We start from the raw sequence: 25536 nt of genomic DNA on the forward strand, positions 1-25536 counted from the left end.
GTGACCTCTGAGCTAGTTGGTAACAAACCCAATTAAGTCTAGCATAGTCAGTAGAGGCCTGGAAGATCCGCACTTCTACGTCGATACTACTGTTTATGTTATTCCAATGCGCAGGGCCTAGTGGGAAACTAGGAACTACACTACACTCCAATAACTCTCCTTGTCGCACATACCGCTTTTTGTTATGGCTTTTGTTTCTGTGCATAATTTCCCATACTGATTGGCCCTTTCCGTTTACCAATTCTCGCTTCTTCAAACGTTCTGCTGGGTCTCTCTGCCTTTTTGCTGTCATATCTCCCCTCTTATACAAGTGCTGGTTTTCCCTTTTTATCGCTGGCTTGTCGCTCTGCTCATTATGACACTGTTCTGGTTTTGTATATAACTCTGGCTTTGTCCTAATGTAGTCAATTCCCTATTCTCCACCCTTGTGCTTTGCCTGTGCCTAACCTGTATGTAAGTGTTATCCCTGTAAAGCGCTCTGATACCCTAACGGGTTACGTTTGCGCGCTGTAACACCTCAAATAAATAAATCAAATAAATAAACATGCAGGCGCGGCTCAATGTGTCCCTGTGTTTGTAAATTTCACTGGGAAGAATTCAGCATATTTTCCAGTGGGGCCCAACTTCTTGGTAGGGTGGACGGCGTCCACCCGGGTGTACTCCAAACTTGTGCCCTGAGTAAATGGTTATAATATCCTTGGCCCAAGCTCGCGGCAAAGACTGCAAAAAAAATACACACTTTGGGGCAGATTTATGTTAACTGGCGCATCCCGAGGGATGCGCCAGTTAACATGCGGCATAGTGCGCCACAGCTACGCCACCCATGGTGCGCCGCATTTATGATGCTGTCCTACTCTCATACCTTGTTCCCATCTCACCTCTGTCTGATATTAGGCCTCTGCCTCCTGTCTCACCTCCTGTTCCCCATCTAACCTTGTGCGCCGATTTAATCTGGGTCTTACCCACCCAGCTACCCGTCTTCCATCTCCTTCTTACCCCCTACCCCTCTCACCCCTGTCCCAATCTCACCTCTTGTTCCCTCTCACCTCCTGTCCCAATCTCACCTCTAGTTCCCTCTCACCTCCTGTTCCAATCTCACCTCTTGTTCCCTCTCACCCCCTGTCCCAATCTCACCTCTAGTTCCCTCTCACCTGTGGCTAATTTCTTATCTTTTGCCCTCTCTCCCCTCCCCAGGTCTGCCACTCACCATGGAAGGCTTCGCCTCTGTGTACTACAGTGAACCATCCGTCATGGGCTTCCTCGCCAACGTCATCAGCGCCTTCCTGGTGGCCCTACAGAACTTCTTTTCCTTCCACACCAAAGTGAACGCTGAAGGGGTGGAGAACATCCTGGCAGGTGAGTGTGGCAGCCACAGATCACACAAAGAGTTACAGATGACGCTGGGATAACATGCATAGGACACTTGGAGGGAGGGTGCCGGGGTACACGCGCGCGCCGCGCACACACACACACACGCACGCGTTGTTCAATGCCTGTGCTATCTCTTGCAGGGGTCCATCTCATCCTGATTGGAGGACTGACACAGCTCATTGCAGGCTTCCTGTGCTTCCGGAAGTACGATCACCTTGGGAGCACCGCCTTTGTGGCATTCGCCGCCCTCTGGAGCAGCTACGGGGCTACACGTGTCGCTCTGGGCGCGTACCCCACCATCCACAACACCACACAAACCCTGAACATTTCTAACAATCAAACCATCATGGCCGCCTCCCCTCTTCCGGTCGCTGAGAGCGCAGTAGCAGGGCTGGTGGCATACACCGCCGTCGCCTTCATCCTCTCCTTCTGCTCGGCCACCGTTAACTACGTCATGCCCTTCGTGTTTGGCGCCATCACCCTCACGCTGGTCTTCGAGGCGGTGGGGCTCTTCGGACAGTGGGCGCTGGTGGTCTCGGGGACCCTGGAGCTGCTCATTGTGTTGATTGGGTTCTATGGTGCCACTGCCCTGCTCCTGAAGAGCCTGACCCAGAGGTACGTCCTTCCAGGCTTCGGGAACCCCTTGTTCAGCGTCTTGCTTCTGGGCTCGGCCAACAGCACCTCTTCCAGTGGCATCGGGGAAGAGACCAAGAAGAACTCCAAGTACGCGGAGCCCATGGCCTTGGGACACATCGCCGACGCGGTGGCCGCGCTCATCTTTGCCTTTTATTGCTTTGGGTACATGAAGACCTTCTACATTGGCGCCATCTGGGTCAGCATCAATGCGCTGTCCCAGCTCTGCGCCAGCTACTACAGTTACTTGAGAGAAGACGTCTACCACACCACCAAGCTTGGGCTCCACAGCCTCTTCTGGCTGCTGATGTCCTGGGAAGAGTTCATCCTCACGGTGCTCCTCACGGGGGACAATGTGGACAAGAGCCGAGCGGGCATGGTGGGGGGCTGGTTCTTTCTGGTCGCCGCTTGCATCCTCTGCCTGATGTCCCTCAACAGAGACCTCCTGGAGGGGCTGCAGAATTCATGCTTCCTCCTCCTCACGGTCTCCACCATCCACCAGATTCCACTCCTGGGATCCCATATCTTCTTCGGAGTGGTCTGCAGCATCTACACCGCCACCTCCCTCTACGCCACTTTTGCCAGCCTCATTAACTCCATCGCTGATAAGTCGCTGATCTCTACTGGACCCCAAGTGATGTCATCGGCTACGCTCCAGGACTTGCTGCTGAGCCTGAAGCGCGTCACCAGCAGGTCTAAGGAGGGCCAAGAGGTCAGCACCACCAGATGCCAGCTCCCTGATGCCCTCTTCTTCTTCTGCAATGGCCTGGCATCCCTCTCTGCCATCCAGGGGTCCCTCAGTGACCCCACCAGAGCCCACCTCTCCATCCCTTGGGTGCTGATCCCCGGCGCTCTCTTCCAGTTGTACGTCTGCAGGATCGTGGTCCAGAGAGGGCGAAGATTTGGGTCGGTCCTACCATTCTTTTACGCTGCTGTATGGGCCACATGGGCGTGGCTACGACTCGCAGGTAATTTATGATCTCTTAATCTTTACAATGTGTAAAATGTATCCAGAAAAGTCCGAGGGATCCAGTGTCATGAAGCTTCTGAGTGGTTTAGATCCTCAGGCACACCAGTAGGGGCAGTGGGGGATGTATATTTCTGGTTATTGGTTTCATTTGGAGCAGCCATGCATGCATGTAGTTTCTTGATGACATCACATGCAGTTCTTTGTCTGACTGGGGGCCCTTGCAAGCAGTGACCTGAAGAAGCACCTGGGAGGGGTCATATGTGATGGCTGCCAGGTGGGGGGCAAAGGGTTGAAGAGGAGTGCAGCTGGTGGCCACTAGGAGGCGACTAATGACTTATGGAACCATTAATGGGTCTGGATAAACTATTTTTGATAATCCAGTTGTGGGAAGAACAAAGAGGTATTCATGTCTTTGTTCAAATAAAGGGTAATTTCCTGTACCCAGGAGCATATTTACCAGAATTTTAATTTTTGTTTGTCTTCAGAAAACTATTTATACTGGGATAAGGAGCTCAGGGAAGTGTGTATCACCAAATCGGGGCGCACCTGTTCAGGGTGGGGTGGAAGATACAGTTTTGCACATCATCAAAATTCAACATCCAGCCCCATGATTGGCTGTTAGATGATCGAGGTGTTGACAGTATATGGTCCCCTCCATCCCTTGTCTCTTCTCCTGGCCCTCTCCTGCCTTTGAAGGAGGAGCTCCTTCCTGTGTTGTGTTTCATCCATGACTAACCCTCTGCCCCCCTCCTCTTCCCTCTCCATGTCCCCTGCTGAATATCCACGTCGCCAGTTATGGTGCATTCACTGTTGGTGCCGTCACCTTCCTGGTCATCAATGTCTTCCTGATGTCCTTGGGTAAGTCTCTCCAGATACCGAAGTCCAGTCATCCCTCTGTTGAATCCTTGAGGCCCAGGTGCCCTGACAGACAGCGGCTGCTTCCGGCTGCAGTGGGTCTGGGCCGGAGTCTGTCCCTCGATGGTCCATATGGACAGTTCTGAGGCATCGTAGCGTCCTCATCTAAAGACTTAAACAACTGCGACCCCCGCTGACCTCTGAAATATGTCCTTTCCGGCCTCTGACGCCATCTTGTTCTGCTTGTTCCACAGTCGCCTATGCCAACGTGGTGCTGGTGCTGCTCGCGCTGCTGATGGAGGCGGTGATGGTCTGTTTCCTGCTCTTCACCTTGGAATGCCTGCCCCTCGCGCTCGAGAGTAAGTGGACGCCTTGACTATGGTTTCCTCTTGTGTGTTAATGCATGTCAGTGATCTCTAAAGGGTTAATAAACAGGCAATATCGATCAAGTGCCATCCCGAGTCCACCTGCAATATGGTGAGGGCTAAAGGGAAGTGGTCTGTAGAAAGGACTGGAGTGCGCCTGACAAGCCTGAGCTTCTGAAGGGCTGTGGGGGTGAACAGAGTCATTTACGTGTCAGGCTCTGCTAGAGTTGTCTCTACAACGCAAGGGGGGCTGGAATGGAGTCAGTCACAAACCTGACATGTGTCTGGTCAGGGCCGTTTCTAGGTGTTGTGCCGCCCTAGGCGAGAATTGAAAAATGCCGCCCCCTCCCTTTTTTCTACCATCATTCTCTCAAAATTGCCTATGTAACCTTTGGTGTTTGAGTGTCCTCCATATATTGCAGTATTATACCTCTATGTTTACTGTGTACGCTTTTGTAACCTGCACACATGTCACTTTTTCCTCCTGTAATGCACCGTTTGCTACCTATTGTATTTTGTTGGCTCACGATTGTCAATTTTGTGGCCTCATTTAATGTAACGTTTGCTTTTGTAATTTGTTCACTTGTAATGTTCTCATGTATCAGTTCTGTTCCTATTGTGAAGCGCTCGGACACCTTCGGGTAAAGTCCGCCCTATATAAAAACGCATAAATAAGTTAAGGGGTCCTCTGCTCTTAAGTTCTTCACTGTGCACACTCTCTTCGTGCTTCCTTGACCCCCTCTCCCGTGTCCTACTACTCCTCCAGGCTCCTCCAGGCTCCAGGCTCCAGCCTCGCTCACATGCAGGGACTCAGAGATCATAGATTCATTCCATCATCACCTCACGTCCTCAGTCATAGGCCGGAGGCCTGGACATGGGGCCGCCATCTACTCTCAGATCTTTTTAGCCTGCCTGGCCTGCTGCAGCAAACAGGCCCGCCCCACCCGCGCCACCACCATCCAAACCGTCCTCACTCGGACACAGTGTGTCACCTCATCACCCCTCACAGTGCTGCCTGCTACCCAGCTCCTGCTCACTCAGTTACAGTGGTTTTTGCACCACTCTCCAGCTGACCGTAAGGACGGGCTCGGTCCGGAGTCGGAGTGGAGATAACAGATAATGATTCACCCGCCCGCCTCCGCCTCATTTACAACAAATTTAGGCCTGAGTGATGAACGTCTTACAATCCTTTGTCATCAACACTAATGTTGATGCCAATTTATGGAAAGTTACCAGAGAATCAGGAACAGTTCTCCAGAGCTCCGTGCAACGTACACAATTCAAGAAAAGCTGCAGCTGCTAAAAGTGAAAACTACATTATTTTACATATTATTCTGTTGGGAAGTCGTAAAATGGAAGCTGCTCCTCGTTTCCGCATTAATGAAATGTATCCGTCTGTAATGCAAATGGTGCTCATGTAAAGCGCTCTGATACCTTCGGATCAAGTTCGCTGTATATAAAATTGTGGGATATATATTTTTTTATCTATAATGTGCATACGAAGAGTAAGGTGCAACAGCCACTTTCTCGTACTTGCCAAAGGCATCTAAAATCAGAATTCAAAAGGATTCCCTCCCTCCAGATAATATCGACTTGTAATTTCGCTAGTGCTTTGTGCACCATATGTGCAGTTTCTATGCTTTCTAAATAGCATGCGTTACCGGTATGACACACCAACATCAGAAGAATGGTGCACTGAATGGTGCACTATGTTGCTTTTGTCGGGATACACATTTGTGGGATGCAGTTCACAGCCGATAATAGCAGGGAGAGTTTAACTCACTGAGCCCACTTGGCTCATCTCAACACCGATGTTTACTGGCAGGCAGGCTGGCAGCCCGGTCAGTAACGGTTCAATAGTCCTGATGATCTGGGTGGGCAGCAACATCACCTCCACCAAAACCTTGGCTCGAGGGCCACACAGGCTTCTGCAAGAGATTCAGGCGAGGCCAGAAATCGGATCAAGGAGCGGAAGCCTTTGCTCACTTTAGTGCAGGGGCCTGCTAGAATCCGACAAAGGACAAACCGATGCAGAAAATTATATTACACAGACAAGGACACAGTCATTTTGTTTTGCAGGCGGGGGAGAGATTAAATGTATAACTTAGTTTAGAAATGGCTAAAAATGACGACATTTTTAAACAATGGTGTGGATCGGGTTAATTATAGTTTAAACAAGTGTTACCAAATAAAATGTGCTGGGTGTATTTGTATCTAAGAAAGTTAACCACTTGGGGTTTGTTTGTGACATTAGCACCACTATAAGCCAGGGTGTTAAGGGTTAATGAGTGCCGTTAAGAGAGCCGTCAGCCAAAGACGAATTTCTTCCTGCTGGGGTGTTCCCACTGATCAAGAAGAAGCGACAGTGGGGAACACAAGTAAGCCGACAGTGGAGATGAAGAAAACACCCGGAGGAGGTCAGCTGAGAACATGTGTAGTTGATGCCTATTACACATAATTAACACATGATGATTAATTTACAAATAAATAATTGAATTTGCGGCATGCAATTCCGATCCGAAATATATATTTGTATCTTTATTTTCGCAGCCAGTGGCCTTCTAACTGACTCACCGGCGGTGTGTGCACTGACTGCTCAAGTCACGACCTGCTGCGCAGGTACGTCCCCACACGACACGACCACCACGGCCAGGCCTGACCACGGCTATGCTGTTTTGCAGGCTCGAGGTGCTGGGAGAGGGCCGGTGGGAGACGGAGTCGGGACCGGACAAGACTCTGTGTGGCACTGGCAGTGGCAGGTGGCAGGTGGCAGCTGCAGACCAGTATACTAAATTATGAGCAAAAGGGAGCAGCGCGCCAGCTGACACACACAGTCCGACCGTCCCCCGCGAGCGCTGAGAGAGATGGTGGCAGTGGTGCGCCGTGCGCGTCACCGTCACTGGCCTGCCCTCCCTGGCCGAAGCACTGCTCGTGGATTGGCCAAGAATGTTCCCCAGGGCCGTCATTGGTAGCGCTATCCCAGCGCTACAAGATTGACGGCCCTGGGGACCCACACTTACACTAGTGTGTCCCGCACCCCGCTCTACACACAGGCCATTAATCTAGGGTGTGCTGTGCTCTCGGCAGCCTCGGCTAAACGCGCAACAAGCAATTGCAAACAAACAGTCAGCAGGTGTGCTTCACTTTCACAGTGCACTCCAGACTCCACTGCATGATCACAACAAAATGCCGCCCTCATCATTTTGCCGCCCTAGGCGGCCGCCTAGTCCTGCCTAATGGCAGAAACGGCCCTGTGTCTGGTTCTCTGCCAGACCTCCACGTGTCTTAGTTTCTGTGCCTGTCTCTCCACTGCTGCCTTAACATCACCTACTTATAATACAAAGAGTTGGGGTGAGCCCGATAACACTGGGAACCAGGATAATTAAGTATAAATCAACACAGGAGTTCCTGTACCAGTTTAAATGTTTTACCACACTTAATTTCGTACAGACAGAAGGCGAGTGAAAAGTAATCTGTCTTATATTTTTATTTTATTGCCTTGGGTGGCATTTCCCTTCTTGAAATCCCTCCTGAAGGGAGCCCCTGTCTTGGTTTATCATTAACTTGATCAGCACACTTGTCTCTTTTGTTGATTTTATGAACTTTATGTCTAATTTTCCCCTCTTTGTGTTACTTTCAGTCACTGTATTGTCCGTCTTCAGTGTCGTCTGTATCTACGGAGCGGCGGCATCTCTTGGAAACTGCATTTTCCGCAAGGACCTAATTCCCATGGGACCCTCTTTCTTCAAGGTACAGTGATAAGTGCATACAATATGTTACGATCACTATTCTTTCCGATATGTCTTTCAAATTATAAGTCCATCTCTGTCCTCTAACTATGTGATGTGCATGTGCCGCTCAAAGGCAGCTGTAGGTGGCGCTGTCTCACTCCTTGTCTGCTCTCTGTCCTTTTAGGAAACAAAGTCAGAGGAGAAAGTTGAGGCGTCCGACTCTTGCGTGTGCCCCGATTCCTATCGCACCGGCAGTCTAAGGACCATCGCCGCCCTGCTGGACCAGGGTGGGGTGTGCGGGGTCCCCACAGACACGGTCTACGCCCTGGCGGCCTCCTGCAAACACCCCGAGGCCATCCAGAAGATTTACACCATCAAGGTGAGCACCGAGGGGCGGACTTCCGGCGGAATTTACCGAGTCCGAGACAGATGCTCTGTCATTGAAGAATAAGGGACCCCTTTAACCAGAACAGTTAGAAATCACCCTGTGGGCGGAGACATTGTCATGGAAACGTCAGGGTGAAACCATTCTGCAGGGGTGTGATTACCATGGTGATACCAGCCTGGAGTATGTATATATAGAGATATTGTCATGGAGACGTCAGGGTAAAACCATTCTGCAGGTGCGGGGTTACCATGGTAATATCTGCATAGAAAGTTCCAGTGTCAAAACTTAGTTAATTATTGGAAGCAGCCAGGGTACTTGTTATCAGATCATCCTGTGCAGAGAGTGCTGGATGGGGTGATAAGGGAGCCGAGGGCTCAGCCCACACATGGCCTCAGGAGAAAATCCTGCTGCGGGGCCAGAAGTGACCAATTAGAATCTATCACATGCACAAGAAAGATGCTAATGCCCCAGAGCACACAGTGAGTCTGCGTTCTCAGACACACTAACCTTCTCTGCAGGTGCCATTGCACTGACTTCTGTGGCCAGTGTCTGTCCGCTGTAGGTCATTAAAAGGTCCTACAGGTTTTTAACTTATACAATCGGTTGGCTAGCACTAGAGACATTTAGTTTATTTTCAGAGGTGGTGTGACTGGGTCTAAGCTCATTTTTAGGTATCACGTGACCCTGCACAGAATGTCTGAAGGTCATGACCTCCCTCTTCTCTCTCTACACCAATCATTTCTCCCCTCTCTTACATCCTCTGTAGGACCGACCCCTGGAGAAGCCCATCTGTATCTGCATCTCCCACCTGGACCAGCTGCGGGCCGTGAGACCCCCCTTCAGCCCCCTGCTGTGGGACTTCATGGGGAGCGTCTACCCTGGGGGTGTCAGTTGCATTGTCCAGAAGGGGGAGTGGCTGAAGAGGATGGGTGAGTGTGACCTCTTCTGCATGGTCTGTTTCATTCTACAAAGAGGGGTGGGCTGGGGAGGGTAGAGGGGTGAGGGCTACACATGCCAGAAGTTGTGCCTGGGGACATTCAGGGGTGGGCCCACTTCATATAAGGGCTTCTTGTCTAGATCATGCTTCATTCACCCCCCCGCCCCCCCAATGTGTACCGACCCACATCTCAGGCAGGTCTTACACCCACCTGTCACTCCATTCACCCCCAATGTCCATAGACTCCCATCTGTTGTAGGTATTGTTTGAATGTATTACACTCCATTCAGACCCCTTCTCATGTACCCATTGCATGCACATATCAAAGTCCAGTCACCCCTTTAATGTGGATAGACCCCATCTCATGCAGGTATTACATGCACATTCACCCCCAATGCGTACATACCACCCCCTTCTCATGTCAGCATTGCATGTATATATCAGGGTCCAGTCACCCCTTTAATGTGTGCAGACCCCCTGCCATGCAGGTATTACTTGCACATTCACCCCCAATGCGTACAGAACCCCATTTTCATGTAATCATTGCATGTACATATCAGGATCCAGTCACCCCTTTAATGTGTTCAGACCCCCTGTCATGCAGGTATTGCATGTACATTCACCCTCCTGTTGTCTACAGACTCCCAGCTCATGTAACTGTTGCATGTCCATATTAGGGTCCAGTGACCCCCATTCTGTGTACAGTCCAACATCTCATGTAGTTATTTCATGTGCATATGAGGGTCCAGTGACCCCCATTCTGTGAACAGACCCCTGTCGCATGTAGCTATTGCATATACATATCAGGCTACAGTCACCCCATTAATGTGTAGAGATTCTAATCTCATGCCGGTATTACATGCACATTCACCCCTAAATGCCACAGACCCCCATCTCATGTACCCATTGTATGTACATATCAGGGTCCAGTGACCCCCATTCTGTGTACAGACCCCTATCGCATGTAGCTATTGCATATACATATCAGGCTACAGTCACCCCATTAATGTGTAGAGATTCTAATCTCATGCCGGTATTACATGCACATTCACCCCTAAACCCCACAGACCCCCCATCTCATGTACCCATTGCATGTACATATCAGGGTCCAGTGACCCCCCATTCTGTGTACAGGCCCCTAACTCATGCAGCTGTTGGTTGTTTAGACCACATTCCTTACACGGTTCTTATATAAGTATTTGCTTTATCTTCTGGTTTTCTTGTAAGGTCTCAGGCTCTGCAGTTCATCAGCTGGATCTGTGCAGCTCTGTATAAACACAAATACATATATTGCATAGTGTCCTTTGTTTCAAGTAACCATCATTCCACATTTATGCAGCAATATATCGATGCTGAGTCGTTTCCTGTTTTGTGTGTGTAGCTTCTTAGATGCTGTTTTACTTTGCATTCTGGTATTTGTAGTCCAGCATGTGTAATGAAAAACAAACTGAATCAGAACTCAGTTGAAAACATGATGGGACAGATTCCTTCTCTTCCATGAGACAACACAGGGGCTCCTGTCTGTTTGGACTGGAGTTCCAACTCTAAATCTAAATGTGGCCATGCCAGTGCCAGGCCAGCCAGGCGCAGTGGCGTAACGCATAATGATGGCGCCCCCTACAGAGTGTAAGGAGGTGCCCCTTAGTCTCCCATATCTCACAGATATTCATTGACTATTGGCTAAATGGGCCCACCTAAAGCTTTTGGGGTCTCTGATGTCTTTGGGGCCGCCTGCGCCGCAGAGGCTCCGGGGGCCTGTGTTAGTCCCCTGGCCCGGCGGCCTTACATCAGTGAATAGTACAGCAGGAGGCGCGATGGAAGCCAAGCTACGGCCTGGCCCTCCCTGGCCCAAACCACCAATGGGAGAAACAACAGAGAGTGCCCATGCTTGGGGTGTGGCAGGGTCTGGAAGAGGTCTCTTGTGGCTTAATAATAATCACTTTTCTGTCCTAATAATGACATTGAAATAACAAGCATTGGCACCATCAATAGGTCTGACATTAATGAGCTAATGCAAGCAAGCTGCATTTGTGATTTTACTTTTCTCCATTTATTCCCACTTTAAAGCTAGCCCTATTGGCTTTACCAGAGCATGCCTGCTTTAAACAGTTGGACTGTGCACCATTATATATTGTGTGTCTGAGAGTGTATGTATGTGTGTTTGTGTAAACATATAAATATATGTGACTCTTGCACAGGTCCTGACTAAAACATTAAATAAACTCTGCAGCAATGACAAATCAAAACAAAGAAGCGTTGTTTTTTGTATTCTGTGCATGCATGAGATACATAATTTATTGTGTGATGAGTCAATGCACTTTGCTGTTGTAAAATAGTCCTTAATGCAGGCAGGCTGATACACTAAACAGCAATAAAATTAGGATGACATGAGGGATAAATACTTTCTGGTTGGAGACTATTGTAAAGAATTTATAACAATGTGTCTTGCCGACAGCTGGACTGTCAAGACAGAACAAACCAATGTGTGCATGTTTCTCACAGTTTGTAATACTTTCGCAGTAGCACAAGTTCTTTCATACTAAATGTACAAATGTCTGTCCACTGCACAACCAGTGAAATCATGTTTCCAAGGACCTCAATTAAGTGTCGGTGTTCCGAAGCGAAACCATTCAAACATCAGCTCAAATTAAGCACTGCCATCTGCAGGCCTTCCAGCTCCAATGGTGCCACCGTGTGACACACAACATCGGCTCCCTTCACACGGTCATCCGGTGAGGAGCCGATATCACACGGTGACAGAGAAACACGCTGGAAACCACTTAAACCGTGCATGTCCAGCTCGCTTCGGAGGCTTTGAACTGCCCCCGGCCATTAAGGATTGTGAAAACACCACAGGACATCAGCAACAGCCCCAAGCAAGCTTTCTATTGGAGGAGAGGGCTTGGGGCAGGGCGGAGCCAGAAGCACCTCTTAGGCACTTCTAGGCATGAGGCTCCACCCCTCCAAGGCACTGACATTATGGTGAAAATGCTGCTTTAGTTGTTAGGGCTACATCTGGTGGAATTGCTATACAGCACCTCAGTTAAGGATGCAGAGTAAATAAATACAGTCAAACACAAATGCTCACTCCCTCACACCTGGCATGTTGCTGAATAATTTTGTTATTTTCTCCTCCTGCAGGAGTTGGACCAGCTTATGACATTGTGGGCACCAAAGACTCCATCATGATCCGAGTGCCGGACCACACTATCTCTGCCCACCTGACCGACATGACCGGCCCTCTGGCCATTACATCCGCCAATCCCAGCGGGGAGTGTGATAGCACCCACCATGACATGGTCATCTCGTGAGTACTCATTCAGAACAGGGGTTCAAATCAGGAAAAGGGTGTGACTGGGCCTTCTGTGGATGAGATGGTACCTGGGGTTCGAGAGTTACTAGATGGCTGCTAGGGGCTGAGGGCAGGGGCAAGGGTTGCTGAGGGCGTGAGCTGAAGATTCTGAAAGGTTAAAGGGAAAGCGTAGGAGTATTGATGGGTGATGTGCTACTTTGAATGAGTTCTGTTTTTATAAGGATTGGGCTAGCGTTGAGCGGTTACTTGGTGTCTTCTGAATGGTGGGTGGTTTACTGGTTCTACCGAAAGGTGAAGGAAGGGGTAACAGTGTTTGTGATATCACAGCCATATGTAAGGGTGTTTGAGATGCTTGGCATAAGCCTATATGTGGGCGCATTAAACACAGGTGTGTTTGACCAGTTGAGGTTGAGGTCAGGTAGATGTTTGCCAGAGCCAGCCTCAATCCCCAGCACCTGAGCCTTTGTCGATGATTACTTTAAATTAGTGATTTTGTATTTCCTCTCTGTGTTCCAGGCGTCTTCGACACAAGCTGGAGGGGGTGCTGTGTGATGGCGACTCCTACGAGATGGTGGGCTCCACGGTGGTGAACTGTCTGAGGATAGACGAAGGTGGGTCTCAACCAATGCTTGTTTCTGTTTCATCTCTCCCCCTGCTATTCCCAAAGTAGACTCAGGAGCATCCATGGATGTGCACAGAGTGCTCTGCTCCCCACCACCCCTCCCCACCCACCAAACACCTGCCATGAGATTTGGGAAACACCTGTCCTGGTCCAGTGCATTCCTGGTGTCCAAGGCAGACAGACCTACAAAGCCCACAATGAATGGACAGCTGAAGCATGAAAGGGGCCAGAATGAATGCGTAACTAAAAGATGCACTTTATTGAGCCCCTGAGGAAAACTCAAAGCACTTGGTCTAAGTTTGCAGGGATGCCACCTGAGGTTTCCTACCTGTGCCGACTCCTGACCCCCACTTTCAAATTAACAAGCCTTTCTCTTTATCATTAGTCTGCACCATTGGTGTAAAATGTTGCATAATTTGTTTCACAAAATTTTGCAAAAATTACATGAACGGTTGGAAAGTGAGGATATGTATGGCTATCTCTTCTTTCTCCATTTATATACGGATCAGATGTATGAGGATAAAACATTTTTTTTTAATTACATGAACGGTGTAAAATGTGGTTGCATGAAAATTTCATGGTAGCTAGTATATACTGCACATTAAAAAGTCCTGTTAGATACTGCCAGAAGACTTAGACAAAAATGTTTCTTACGGAGACATTTTATGCTCAAAGCCGTCTGCACTGATGAAGAAATGATTCAAATTCCCTAACGCAAATTTGGCAAATTTAGGAATAGTGATTAAAAATTCACCCAGACTTAGTCAGCACATGGACCCAGAGCCTCCCTCAGTAAGACAATATCCCTCAAGGTGGGATCTTTATATTCCCCCAACTCATCGTTCTTTCTCGGGGACAATCCCACCCTGCCGGAGTTACGCGATACTGAAGGTTCTTACTCTGATCCCATCTGAAAATAGAGACGTCGGAATCGCAGATTTATGAAATATTGACGTACACAAATATACACAAATGTCTCTTTAAAGAGCCTTCGACCTGTTAAAAGTTCCTAATTCCAGTGAGACTCACATCCTAATCATAGGAATACAGAGTTAACTTACTATTCAATCTCCTATCAGAGTTTATTGGCCAAGTGCTTGATAGTGAGTTTACTGCTGGTCGACATTTTTGTAGGGAGACAGTTTTGTGTGGAAGATATTTTGGCCGTGGAAGTTTTCGAGTCTGTGTTTTAGCAGTTTGTTGTTTCCATGATATCCCACTCTGCCCCAGCCATTCAATGTCTCCTTGAGGGCGCAGACCCATGCTTTCTCCTGTCAGTATATACCATGTGAGAGGGCGGCCCCACCTGTACTCCTTCACCCATTGGTTCCTGAGGGGCCAATCCCCACTGTGCTCATTATGCTTGTCTCCTCCCCTCCCTCTGCTGCTCACAGACCTCAGCCCTTTCCAAGCTCTCTCAATCTCATGCTGTTGTGCTTCTTCCTTTCCAGGGATCCTGAGCATCGTGAGGGAGGGCTGCGTCCCCACCACCCACATCATGCAGACTTTCGAGCGCGTGAAGAACGCGCAGGTGTGAGGCTCCCACGTGCTACGACCAGTCTTGTTCTACTGACCACAGCAGCATCCGCACAAGACCTGAGCCAGCTGTCATTTGCACTTTATTACCCAGGAATGGAAGCATCACAATCTGAGGCCGTATATCCGCGTCGAGCCTGGGCCGAAAGGAAGACATTACCAGAACAGACTTACAGACTGCAGTGGAGTCGGACATTCTTATAGACAGCTCACAATACTTTTTTGTCATCATACTTCATTTGGATTGATAGGCAGATGTTTTCTACCCTTCACTCTCCAACAAGGCATTGACCTGAAAGTCAGTGCTTGATGATGTGTACAGCGACAGATCCTCCATTCCAAGCCCCTCAGGATGCACGGGCACAGATCCAATGTATATATACTGTTGCATTCTGTTTGAGTTCTTTGCTTGAATATTATATTTTACCCTCTGTCCTTTTAATTTAATTTTAATGTAATGCTGATACTGATATTGATGATAAATTCTATTTATTTTGGTACTCTGAGGATGTCTGGTCCTGTCAGATATCACCAGACTCGTGTGACAGAATACTGCAGAGACAGAGATCTCATATCGTTACAACCACAACTATTGGCTTCACTGGATGGTGCCGGCCACCAATCGAGAGGAGCTTCAAGAATCACTGACAGAAGTTTTTGCGTCCCAGTGACCTGCACATAGTATTTAACTTATTTAATATATTGGAGTTTGTATTTATTGAAATAAAATTGCCCTTAAAAAGAAACTGTCTTTTCTCTTTGATGCCGGTGGACCCATACCATGAATCCTCCTGTGATGCAGCTGTGAAAGAAAGGTGTCATGTGTGTGTGAGTGTGTGCATTTGTTTTTGATAAGCAAATGTTATTGATTTTAAAAACTTGTAAACAATTCAGCCAATACACGGTAATAATCAGTATAAATTCATTCACACAAGCACTATACCCCCCAATCACGATCCCCATAAAAGAACATAGACACAATTCGGAATCAGGTTAGTCAAGACCCTCCACAGTCCCCAACCACTTCCTCCACACTTTACAGTATTTCTTGACACACCCCTTGGTGTTTTAAAGGGCCTTTTCTTGGGTTGCACACCAGTCAACCCCTCTTCGCCACCGCTCTTGGTTAGGAGGGTCGGCTTATCCAGGCCACCGCAATGTCCCTCTTGGCCACCATCATAGCGTTGTTAAAAAACAGCTTGTCATTCCTGGACCCATCCAGCCCATCAGTGAGCCCCAGCAAGGAATGACGCGGGTCGTGAGGAACCTCCTAGCCTAATACCTCCATTACCTCCACTTCAATGGATCCCCAGAATTGCCCCAAGCGGGGGCACAACCAAACCAAGTGGAGGAAGTCAGCCGGGGCATGGTTACATCTTGCACGCGACGCGTCTGGGCACAAACCCACTTGATGTATGCGCAGGGGAGTGAGATACGCAGCATGTAAATAGTAGAGCTGAATCAGCTTGAGTTTGGCGGAGAAGGTGACTGTTCTGGTGGCCATACCTCGTCAAGGGGGCCCACCCAGTCCACCCATTGGTCCCTCAATTTGTATAGGGACGTGGGAGTGTTGTTAATTAGGGTGCGGTAAATACGGGAGACCCCCCTACCTAAGTCTCCCATCATCGTCTGCGCCTCAGGTGGGGCTGTATTCGGGGAGCCACGTGTCGCCCGTGATGTGTTTGTGGAGGGCATGTCTCAACTGCAAATATTTATAAAACTGGGACGAGTGTAGGGAGTAGCAAGTTTGGAGCTCCTGGAAGGACAACATATGGCCCTTTGCCCATACGTCACCTAGCTGGGAGATACCAATGAGATCCCAATCTTTAACCCCCCCGCAACCCACTAACCTCCCGAAGCCAAGCCCCCTGCCACAGGTGAGTACATTGGGTCAACTTCTCCATCCACCTGGTGTGGCATAGCGAGGCCCACCAGGCAAACAACACAGAGCGCGTCACATCAGGCAATCGGGTCGGAATGGGTTCCCCGTACAGTATGGCTTGGATGTTCGTAAGCCCCAGCTCATACAATTCAAGCCTGTAGGCTGGGTCGGACCAGCCCCCATTGAACCATTCGCGGACAACTAGTAGGCATACCGCCAAGAAGTACAGGTACAGGTGCGTCATTCCCATGCCGCCATCGTAGGAGGGAATCTGGCATGCCGACAGAGCCACTCGGGCCCGTCCTCCGCTCTAGAGAAATTTGGGGATTAGACTATCCAGTTCCATGAACCAAGCCCTGGAGAAACAGAAGGGAGTATTCTGTAAGACGTAAAGGAACCCGGGGAGGATCATCATTTTAAACAGGGCCACCCACCCCAGAGGTTTCAGAAGCAGCTTCTTGACTAACGGGGCCACATTGAGGGACCATCCCAGCTCGGGAAGAAGGGTGATCCAAATCCCCAGATATTTAAAAGACTGCCTCCGGAGTGGTATGGCAGACTGCCAATCGAAGCACTCTCTAGAGAGATGAAGGCGGACCAACACAGACTTCCCTGGGTTTAGCCTCATTCCCCAGGCCTGCTCGAAGGCATGCAGGATCCGGAGACACTGGGGCCCGGAGGAGGCGGGGTGAGACAGGAAGACAAGAACATCGTCCGTGTATAATGCAATCTTGTCCGTGTCCATATTGGGCCACTCCCATTCACGGAGGCGGTCTTCAGCTCGCACCAGGGATGCCAAGTCTGCTGCCTTCGATACGGTGTCTCACGAAGTGCTTCTCGACCGTCTGAGGGATGTAGGGCTGGGAGGTGTTGCTCTGTCGTGGGTGGAAAGTTTCCTTTCCTGCCGCTCCCAAGAAGTCAGGCTGGGCTCCCATAAATCCATCTCCAGGGAGCTCACCAGGGGGGTGCCACAGGGCTCTTGTCTTAGCCCCACATTATTTAATGTATATGTGGCCCCCCTGGCCGACTTAGTGAGGTCCTTTGGGTTTACCCCGATATCCTACGCCGATGACACCCAGCTTCTGTTCCCCTTCAAGACTTTTACACCTGCTCTGCAAAAATCCTTTGCAGAAGGCATGAAGGCTGTGTCAAAGTGGATGGCCGAGTATTGCCTACAATGCAACGTAGGCAAAACGGAAGTTCTATTGTTTGGGGAAGCAACAACATTGTGGTCTGGAGAATGGTGGCCCCCAGAACTAGGACCAGTACCTGTCCCAAAGCAGACTGTCAAAAACTTAGGGGTGTTATTCGATCAAGCCTTGACTTTTAAACATCATGTCAATCAAGTTGCTGGCACATGCTTTGGGGCCATTGGACTTCTGAAAAGGGTGTTTCCCTATATACCGGATAGCCACAGGAAAACCCTAGTCCAGGCGCTAGTGATTAGTAGATTGGACTACTGCAATGGCCTTCTTCTGTCAACTAATGAAGGCCAATTAAAAAAACTGCAAGTAGTCCAAAATACGGCGGCAAGGTTAATTCTTAATGCTCCATCTAGAACTCTCTCCCGTCCTCTACTAGCTAATCTTCACTGGCTGCCAGTGCGACAACGCACGAAGTTTAAAATTCTGTGTACTATTCATAAATGCCTGTTAGGCAAGGGCCCCAAGTATCTTACTAATGTTTTCCAACCCTATGTCCCAACCCGATCCTTACGATCAAGTAGTCTTCACTTACTACAGGTTCCTAAAATAAAAAAGTCTAGTCAGGGAGGCCGTGCTCTGGCGCACCCAGGACCCGCTCTTTGGAATTCCCTTCCCCCTAAACTTAAAACAATCACTAACCACTTATCCTTTCGTAAAAACCTTAAGACTTACCTTTTTACTATTGGTTAATCTGCCCATGTTTTGTGTACCCTAGAAAGTGAACTGGTGTGATGTAGACCTCCCTTAGCAAGCAAAAGCGCGGAGATACCCCTTCGGGGATTTATTCAGGCGCTATAGAAGCATATAAAATAAATAAATAAAAATAAATAGCTAAGGAGAAAGGGGGCATCCCTGCCTAGTGCCCCTGGCAATGGGAAAGGCCTCGGACAGTACCCCGTTAACCAAGACTCTCGCTCTCGGGTGGGCCTACAGGACCTGGACCAAAGAGCGGAAGTAGGGCCCGAACACCATCTCGGTCAGCACGCCCCACATGTATGTCCAGTCCGCCGAATCGGAAGCTTTTTTGACGTCCATGTACAGGAGTGCCAAGTATGGGGTAAGCAGGTGCCGATTTGCCTGAGCCAGCTGCAGCCTTCGGAGGCAGTGGCGGGTCCCCGCTGAGGCATGAACCCGCATTAATCCGGGTGCACCGATCGGGCCAGAATGGTGGCATAAAGCTTAATTTCGGTATTAAGGAGGGATATAGGGCGGTACTCTGCACACAGTCGGGAGGGAGGCTGGGACTTTGGGGGAACCACAATGGTGGTGATATATGCCTCCGGTGGAAACAAACCTTTCTCCACGGTTTCTTTAAATAAATTAGCTAGGTGGGGTGCTAGGGTGCCTCGGTACGCCACGTAATACTCCTGCGGAAGGCCATCCGGACCCGGGCTTTTACCCGGGGAAAACAGGGTGATCGCCTCCTCAATTTCCTTCAAGCTGAAGGGGCGCTCTAGATCCTTCTGGGCTGCTGGCTCCAGCCTGGGGAGGCACACCCCACCCCGGTCAAGAAGGGCAGCAACGGTCAGCTCGGGGGGTTGCACAGTGTACAGCTTCCGATAATAAGATGCAAAGGTATTTGCCAGTGCCACAGGAGCGCTTTGCACCGCTCCAGCTACATCCACCACCTCTGGGATAATACGGTTCGCCCTCGGGTATGTGGCCAACCTGTGCAAGATCGCACTGTTCTTGTCCCCCCAGCCGTAAATTCTTGCTACCGAGGACCTCCAAAGGAGCTTGGCCGCATCCAGGGATAATTGCTTAATGTCGTCCCGGATGAGGGCCAATTGTCGGTTCTGAGCAGCATCCTCTGACGTGGATAGTAGCTGTTCCAAGCGAAGCGCCTGCGCTTCATTGGACGAGATCTCTTGCAGCTGTGATTTTCTCTGGAATTTAAGCTGCCGTTTTGTAAAACCCTTTATGGTCGCCTTCCCAACCTCCCACGGGGTACCCGTAGAGGCTTCCGATCCCTCGTTGGTAGCATAGTATCTTATAAGCTCTTTCCCTACCTCCTTCTTAAAATCTTTATCCTGGAGAAACAAGGCCTTCATCCTCCATGTTTGGCGGGCTGCAAGAGAGGGGGCCCTGAGCTAAGGAGTATCGAGAAGTGGTCGGAAATGCCTCTGGGGAGGATACGGACGTCAGCAATCTGTGAAAAGTCTGGTGCGGGGACAAAGATCGCATCTATGCACGCTTGTGTTTGGTGAGCTGCGGAGGTGTGTGTAAATTGGATGCTGCGTGGGTGCCATGTGCGCTATGCATTCCAAAGCCCCAGAGACTCAGACCAGTTTCGCAGTTGTTTCGCACTCGCCACCCGAGCGGCAGATGGAGATCCCGATGCATCGATGGCCGGGGCTAAGAGTGCATTAAAATCACCCGCAATGACGATGTTGCCTGCGGGCAAGATATGTAGCAAGGAAGCAGTGTGTGCAAGCGTGGGGGCAAGAATGGAGGGCGGTGCACATATCGACATGAGCGTGAGGGTTGTACCAGCCAGCAATCCACAAACTGTCACAGATGAGCCTTGGGGGTCATGTACCACTTGGGAGAGGACAAAGGGCAGTGTACGCCTTAGAAGGATTGCAACCCCTTGCAAGCCTTTTGAAAAGCCGGAGTGCCATACCCTATGGTAGCCATAACGAGCCAATAAGGGGCAGCAGTTACCCAAAAGGTGCGTTTCTTGAAGCATGAGGATATCTCTGCAGAGACGCTGCACGTACCTTAAAACCGCTGTTCGTTTGTGTCGATCCAGTAGACCGTCGACATTTCACGACAACACATGGTGAGATCCCATAGGGGAAGTGTTATCTGTCATAGTAGACGGTTCCTGGTCTAGGCGGGGCGCGCGCTTTGGGTGTACAGATGCACTTGGGAGCCTATGGTGGTGCATGTGATCACGTACTGCGGGGACACACCCATCCCTCCCACCGGTAAGTTGCGTCATTCCGTGATAGCTGAAACAAAAACCAACAAAAAGCAGAACAACATACAGGGAAGAACTTTCCCAAACCCCCTCTTACCCCCACCCCCCATCCTACACTTCAAGAACAGAAGCATCTGTCGACACCCCAGTAAACAACACCCAGTACACAGGGCAAACAACCAAACTAAAACGCCTGCGAATGGGGAAGTGTGGAGGACCCCTCCCCATGAGCGGATGCGTGTTTACAAAGACCATCGGAAAGTTAGGAACAGATCAGCGACAGTGCGCTGTCTCTGGCCGCGGAGCAAGGCCCGGCGGGCAGAGACCGGTTCAAGCAGGGTCCCTCAACACCATCGGGCTACAGGAGAGGTCTGTGTCCTGAAGATCAATCGCGGAGGGACGCATCCCCTCTGTCATCCAGTCAAGCAGACGAACCTGAACGCCTCCCTTTCGACGCTCCCTCCTCAACCTGGGGTGGCTGTTGTGTGTCACCCGGCGGGGAGTCTGAGCGGGCCCGCCTCCGGTCACGGCACCTGCGGGAGTGATTACACGGAGGCTGAGGAGCGGAGGGAGCGCAGCAACCTACCTCGCCCCCGCATCCCCCCGCCCATGACACGACCCTGAGCCCGCAGAGGGCACTCCTCCGTCGCCCAGGTCCAAGCCTTCGTCGGGCTGTCGAAGAACAGTGTCTTGTTCTCAAATACCACCCTCAGACGAGCCGGGAAGAGGAGCCGATATTGAATGTTAAGTGCCCTTAACTTTTATTTGACCTCTCCAAAGGAGCGCCGCTAGCCCTGGACCTCACAGGTGCAATCTGGGAATATCACAATGGTGCAATTTTCGTGGAGGAGTCATTTTTGTTTGCGAGCTTCAGACAGGATGGCGTCTCGGTCTTTGAAATTAAGAACCCGCATTATGATCGGGCGGGGAGGAGCGCCCGGTGTTGGCTTGGGGGCCAGGGACCGATTAGCCCGCTCAATCGCAAACCATGGGGACAAGGCTCCCTCAGGGACCCACGATCTCAGCCACCTCTCAAGGAAGTCCACTGTATGACTTTGTAGGGGGTAGTGAAGCGGTCCATTTTGGTCTGGCTGGAGGGGACCCTCACAGATCTGTCCGCTCTGCCCATGTTTTGCCCCCAGGGAGGTCTGGGTTCTCAATGACCAGACTCCACTCCAGACTGCCCCTAGCGACCACAGGGGTAATGTCAGTTCCAATACTGTTGCTCATGGCGATCACGGGAGTGCGGTACCGGACAGCGCCAGACTTGGGAAGGAGAGGTCCAGCCAGGTTAGCCCACCTCGGCCACAGGTAACAGGAGGTGTGCCAGGAGTGGGGGAGAGGGGGAGTAGACACGGCGAAAGGAAGGAAGCCGAGCTGACCAGGGCCCCACGCACTCGCCTTCTGCCCAACCGATGGCCGAGTCCTCCACCCCAACCCGGATGCCTCAGCACCCCCACTCCTTACCTCCACTTCAAGGCACAGGAGCTTGCTGTAGGCCCCCCACCGACCACCGGTGGGGCCCGCAGCATAGGCCCCAAGGCCAACAAGGGCAAGCAGGGAGCGAGCAGGTCTCACCACTTGGCCTCCGTAGGTCTGTCACTACCAGTGATGGCCACAACCCCAGCACAACCCACAGCAGGCCAGGCCCACCCTACAGGAGAAGTCCGCCCAGGGCCAGGCAGGAACCAGCCCAGCAAGTCCACTTCCGGACTGCGATGGGGGTCCGCAGCACCCGTGTTTCCAGTCCAGGCCCCAGGGGGTCACTTAAGGTAATCCACAAGTCCAACGACAGTGGTGTGATGGGGCCCCACAGCGCCGCTGCACGCAGTCAGGGACAGCAGGGCCCACCGCCGACGACTTCACAAACCTTAAACAGAGTCCCGCAGCACCAGGCACACCGTACTAGCACACATGGCAGCGGCAGAGACCTCCACCCCCAGCGGGGTACGTCACAAGCGCCAGCCCTCAGCGGCTGCTGGGCTACAAGCACAACAGGGAGGGCCTTCGTGCCCCCAGGTGCAACACTTAGGCCCCCAAGAGCACTGGTGACAGTCACAACGGCCCCTGCAGAGCCGAGCCCGACAGGCAGTGTCAGGTCAGCCCCCGGCCAGTAGCCAGGAGGGATCTTCTCCCCCAGCGGGGCACAATTCAAGCGTCAGCCCACAGCGGCCGCCAGGCCGGGCCTCGAGAGCAACAAGGAAAGTCAGCAGCACCGCAGGCACATTCTCGCCACACAGAAGAGACCAGTCCAAACAGCAGTTGGCGATGGGACGGCACCGCCAACAATGGTGCAAGCAGCAGGGCAAAGTCACAATAGCACAAGGGGGATCACCCCCCCGCGCTGGCTGCTTCCCCGCTAGGCCGAGACAGCAGAACAATCAGACAAAATCCATAGTCAATAGCGGGCCGCCGATATCCCCAGGGCCCACAGCGGGCTGCCGATATCTCCAGGGCCCACAGAGGCACACCGGCACCAGCTCACCACTCTGTAGAAGATGTCCCGCTACTCTGTACATCCCAGGCCGGTCAGCAGGAAGGATCCAGTGGGGCCCGCAGGAGCATCACAAGTGGCCCGCGAGCACCGAGACCCCTCGCGGAGCCGCGACGTCACTTACTCCCCAGCTCAACCGCATGGGAGTTGAGCGGCTCAAGACAGCCACGTCAGGCCCACAGCATCTCCATGCAGCAGCTATAAGCCCCTGAGTGGGCACCAGCAATTCCCACAGAGGAGGCCACGGTGTGTCCTGGACAGGGAGGGGCCCACGAAGAAAGGAGCTCCCCCCGCGGGCATGTAGGAACGCCCGCGGACCATCCAAAGATCTCAAGTCCGCGCTGCCACAGCCGCCATTTTGAGGAGCGCGGCCCGGCAGATCCGGGAGACACGATCTGCCCAAACCGCTCCAGATTCAGTGCTTCACGACTAGAAAGGAGCTGCGGGGGGCCCCCCAGGCATCCAGGTACGGGGCACAAGGTGTCAAATGTTCCCGATGGCAGCGGCTGATGGAGCGGATGACAGAGGGGTCCGGAGCACATCTAAGGTGCGACCGACATCTTGACGCTCGTAGCCACGCCTGTGTGTGTGCATTAATTGTGCAAAATTCAGTGGTATAAAACCAATATTTACCATGAAGTTTGGAAATTATTTCATAGTTTCATTGAAATATGGTTTTATCATCATAATCACAGCCCCAAAAAGCACTCTGCAGCAGAGTTTTACCATTGTCTGGGCTACTAGATTTAAGAAAGGGGAAAATAGAAGGAAGGTATAGAGGCAACACTGAAGGAAGTTGGAGGAGAAGTGTAGAAAATAGTGATGGGGCAGAGAAAATGAAGCTGGGGAAGAGTTATAGTGGAGGGGTAGGAGGGCATGCAGGATTTGAGGGGAGAGGAAATGATCAGGCGAGGGGTGGGTAGCAAAAGACAAGAAGAGGGGGACTAAAGGGTGGACATAAGAACAAAAGGAGTGGTGGGGTTGGGGAATGAGAGATGGCGGAGAGAGGTCAAATGAAGGGCGGGTGGAAGAGGGATGAAGGCAGGGCGGGAAATGAGAGAAGAAAACGGACATGGGTGAGAACAGGAGGGAGGTATTATGAGGGTTGAGAGGCAGACCTAAAAAGGTGAAAGCACCATTAGCAAGTCGATATTAAACGTGTATATCACCGATTCAAGCACATAGATGCCACGCACTATATTTAGTTAGGGTAACCACAGTGCCCAGCAGTTGAATTAAAGGCTATTCCCAGTAGTGAGGATCGTAGTCAGTGCTCAATCACAAACAGCATATTGTGCACGTAACAGTAGTAAAGGCTTCTCATTAAGAGATGCAGCATGATGGAAAAAAGACCCTGCATCCGAATACGGTAAGAATAGTACCCATTAATGTAAATCTTTATGAGGCATACTGCGCACACAAACATAGTGGAGGTTAAATCGCAAGAAATGGGGTATGCTAATATGTGTTGCATGATCTCAAATATGAAGCCACTTTATTCGGCGTCACCACTTTATTCGGCGTCACCATAGTTAACCATATGTTAGATAACATACGTTATGTTCTACGTATAAACACATACACTGCAGAGTGCCAAAATACCGTAGAGCTAATGACCAGAAGCCTCATCCAAATAGGGCCAATACTTAACTTAGTCAGATGCGTTCATGAGTATTTCCAAACAAGTCCAATATGGAGATTTAAACCACACGCCATGTTTAAACACATTTAAAGAATAAGCGGCGTGAAAGGGAAAGACGTCACCAACAAAAACAAGCACACGAGTGGTGCGTGCGAGCGCCTTAGCTAGACATTTGTTTTGAATTATCGGGCCTGCGTCTGGGCACGATAATTCAAAACAGATGGTGCCTGTGCGGGTAACAGCAAGCAATAGGCCGTGGTAGAGCAAAGGTGGGACATGCACCCGCCTTTGCCGAATTGCGTGCTGCCTTTCTTAGAAATACGCACGCAAAGGCCAATAGCCTTGACCAAAAACAAACCACACGCACAAGCATGTGGTCAGATTTTGAAGCCCCGTTACAAAAAGTCTTGCAGAGCAGCGCATGCGTGCTGTCTCAGGTGAGACCTAAAAACATATCCCAATAGCTACCTACGGTTGTGATGTCTGGAGGAGATACAAATGTGTAAATGAATTGCAGGTGGCTGGGAACAAATTCTTGCATAGACTTCTTGCTGTTCCCACCTGCCCCCCCCCTTCTTTATGATGCACGAAGAGCTTGGTCTGGGCTATATTTTTGACCTTATTGCAGTTGCACTACTAATGTGCTAGTTTAGAATTTGGTCAAGCTTG

General features: G+C 50.7%; 1 protein-coding gene across 2 annotated transcripts; it reads left to right on the plus strand.

Annotated features, from left to right (window-relative positions):
• The first annotated feature begins 1208 nt into the window (after positions 1-1208).
• On the plus strand, positions 1209-14722 carry LOC147689244 (uncharacterized). Of its 2 annotated transcripts, none has more exons than XM_086940052.1 (10): positions 1209-1356; positions 1512-2975; positions 3743-3832; positions 4084-4188; positions 7835-7944; positions 8110-8304; positions 9080-9242; positions 12392-12557; positions 13080-13174; positions 14637-14722. In XM_086940052.1, the coding sequence occupies exons 1-10, from the start codon at positions 1209-1211 to the stop codon at positions 14720-14722; spliced, it is 2622 nt and encodes an 873-aa protein (XP_086796178.1). The 2 variants fall into 2 exon arrangements, with proteins under 2 accessions (XP_086796178.1, XP_086796177.1); XM_086940051.1 differs by having other exon boundaries at positions 1512-2972; positions 3740-3832.
• The last annotated feature ends 10814 nt before the right edge of the window (positions 14723-25536 follow it).

The sequence above is a fragment of the Lissotriton vulgaris genome, chromosome 10 (assembly GCF_964263255.1).
Source record: "Lissotriton vulgaris chromosome 10, aLisVul1.2, whole genome shotgun sequence".
In the NCBI taxonomy this organism is placed as follows: Eukaryota; Metazoa; Chordata; class Amphibia; order Caudata; family Salamandridae; genus Lissotriton; species Lissotriton vulgaris.

Excerpts from the sequence above, each read along its gene's own strand:
- LOC147689244 (XM_086940052.1), top strand. The coding sequence starts at position 1,209 with ATGGAAGGCTTCGCCTCTGTGTACTACAGTGAACCATCCGTCATGGGC. Across the intron at positions 8,305-9,079 it reads AGAAGATTTACACCATCAAG|GACCGACCCCTGGAGAAGCC; the intron begins GTGAGCACCGAG and ends CATCCTCTGTAG. Across the intron at positions 12,558-13,079 it reads CACCATGACATGGTCATCTC|GCGTCTTCGACACAAGCTGG; the intron begins GTGAGTACTCAT and ends TCTGTGTTCCAG.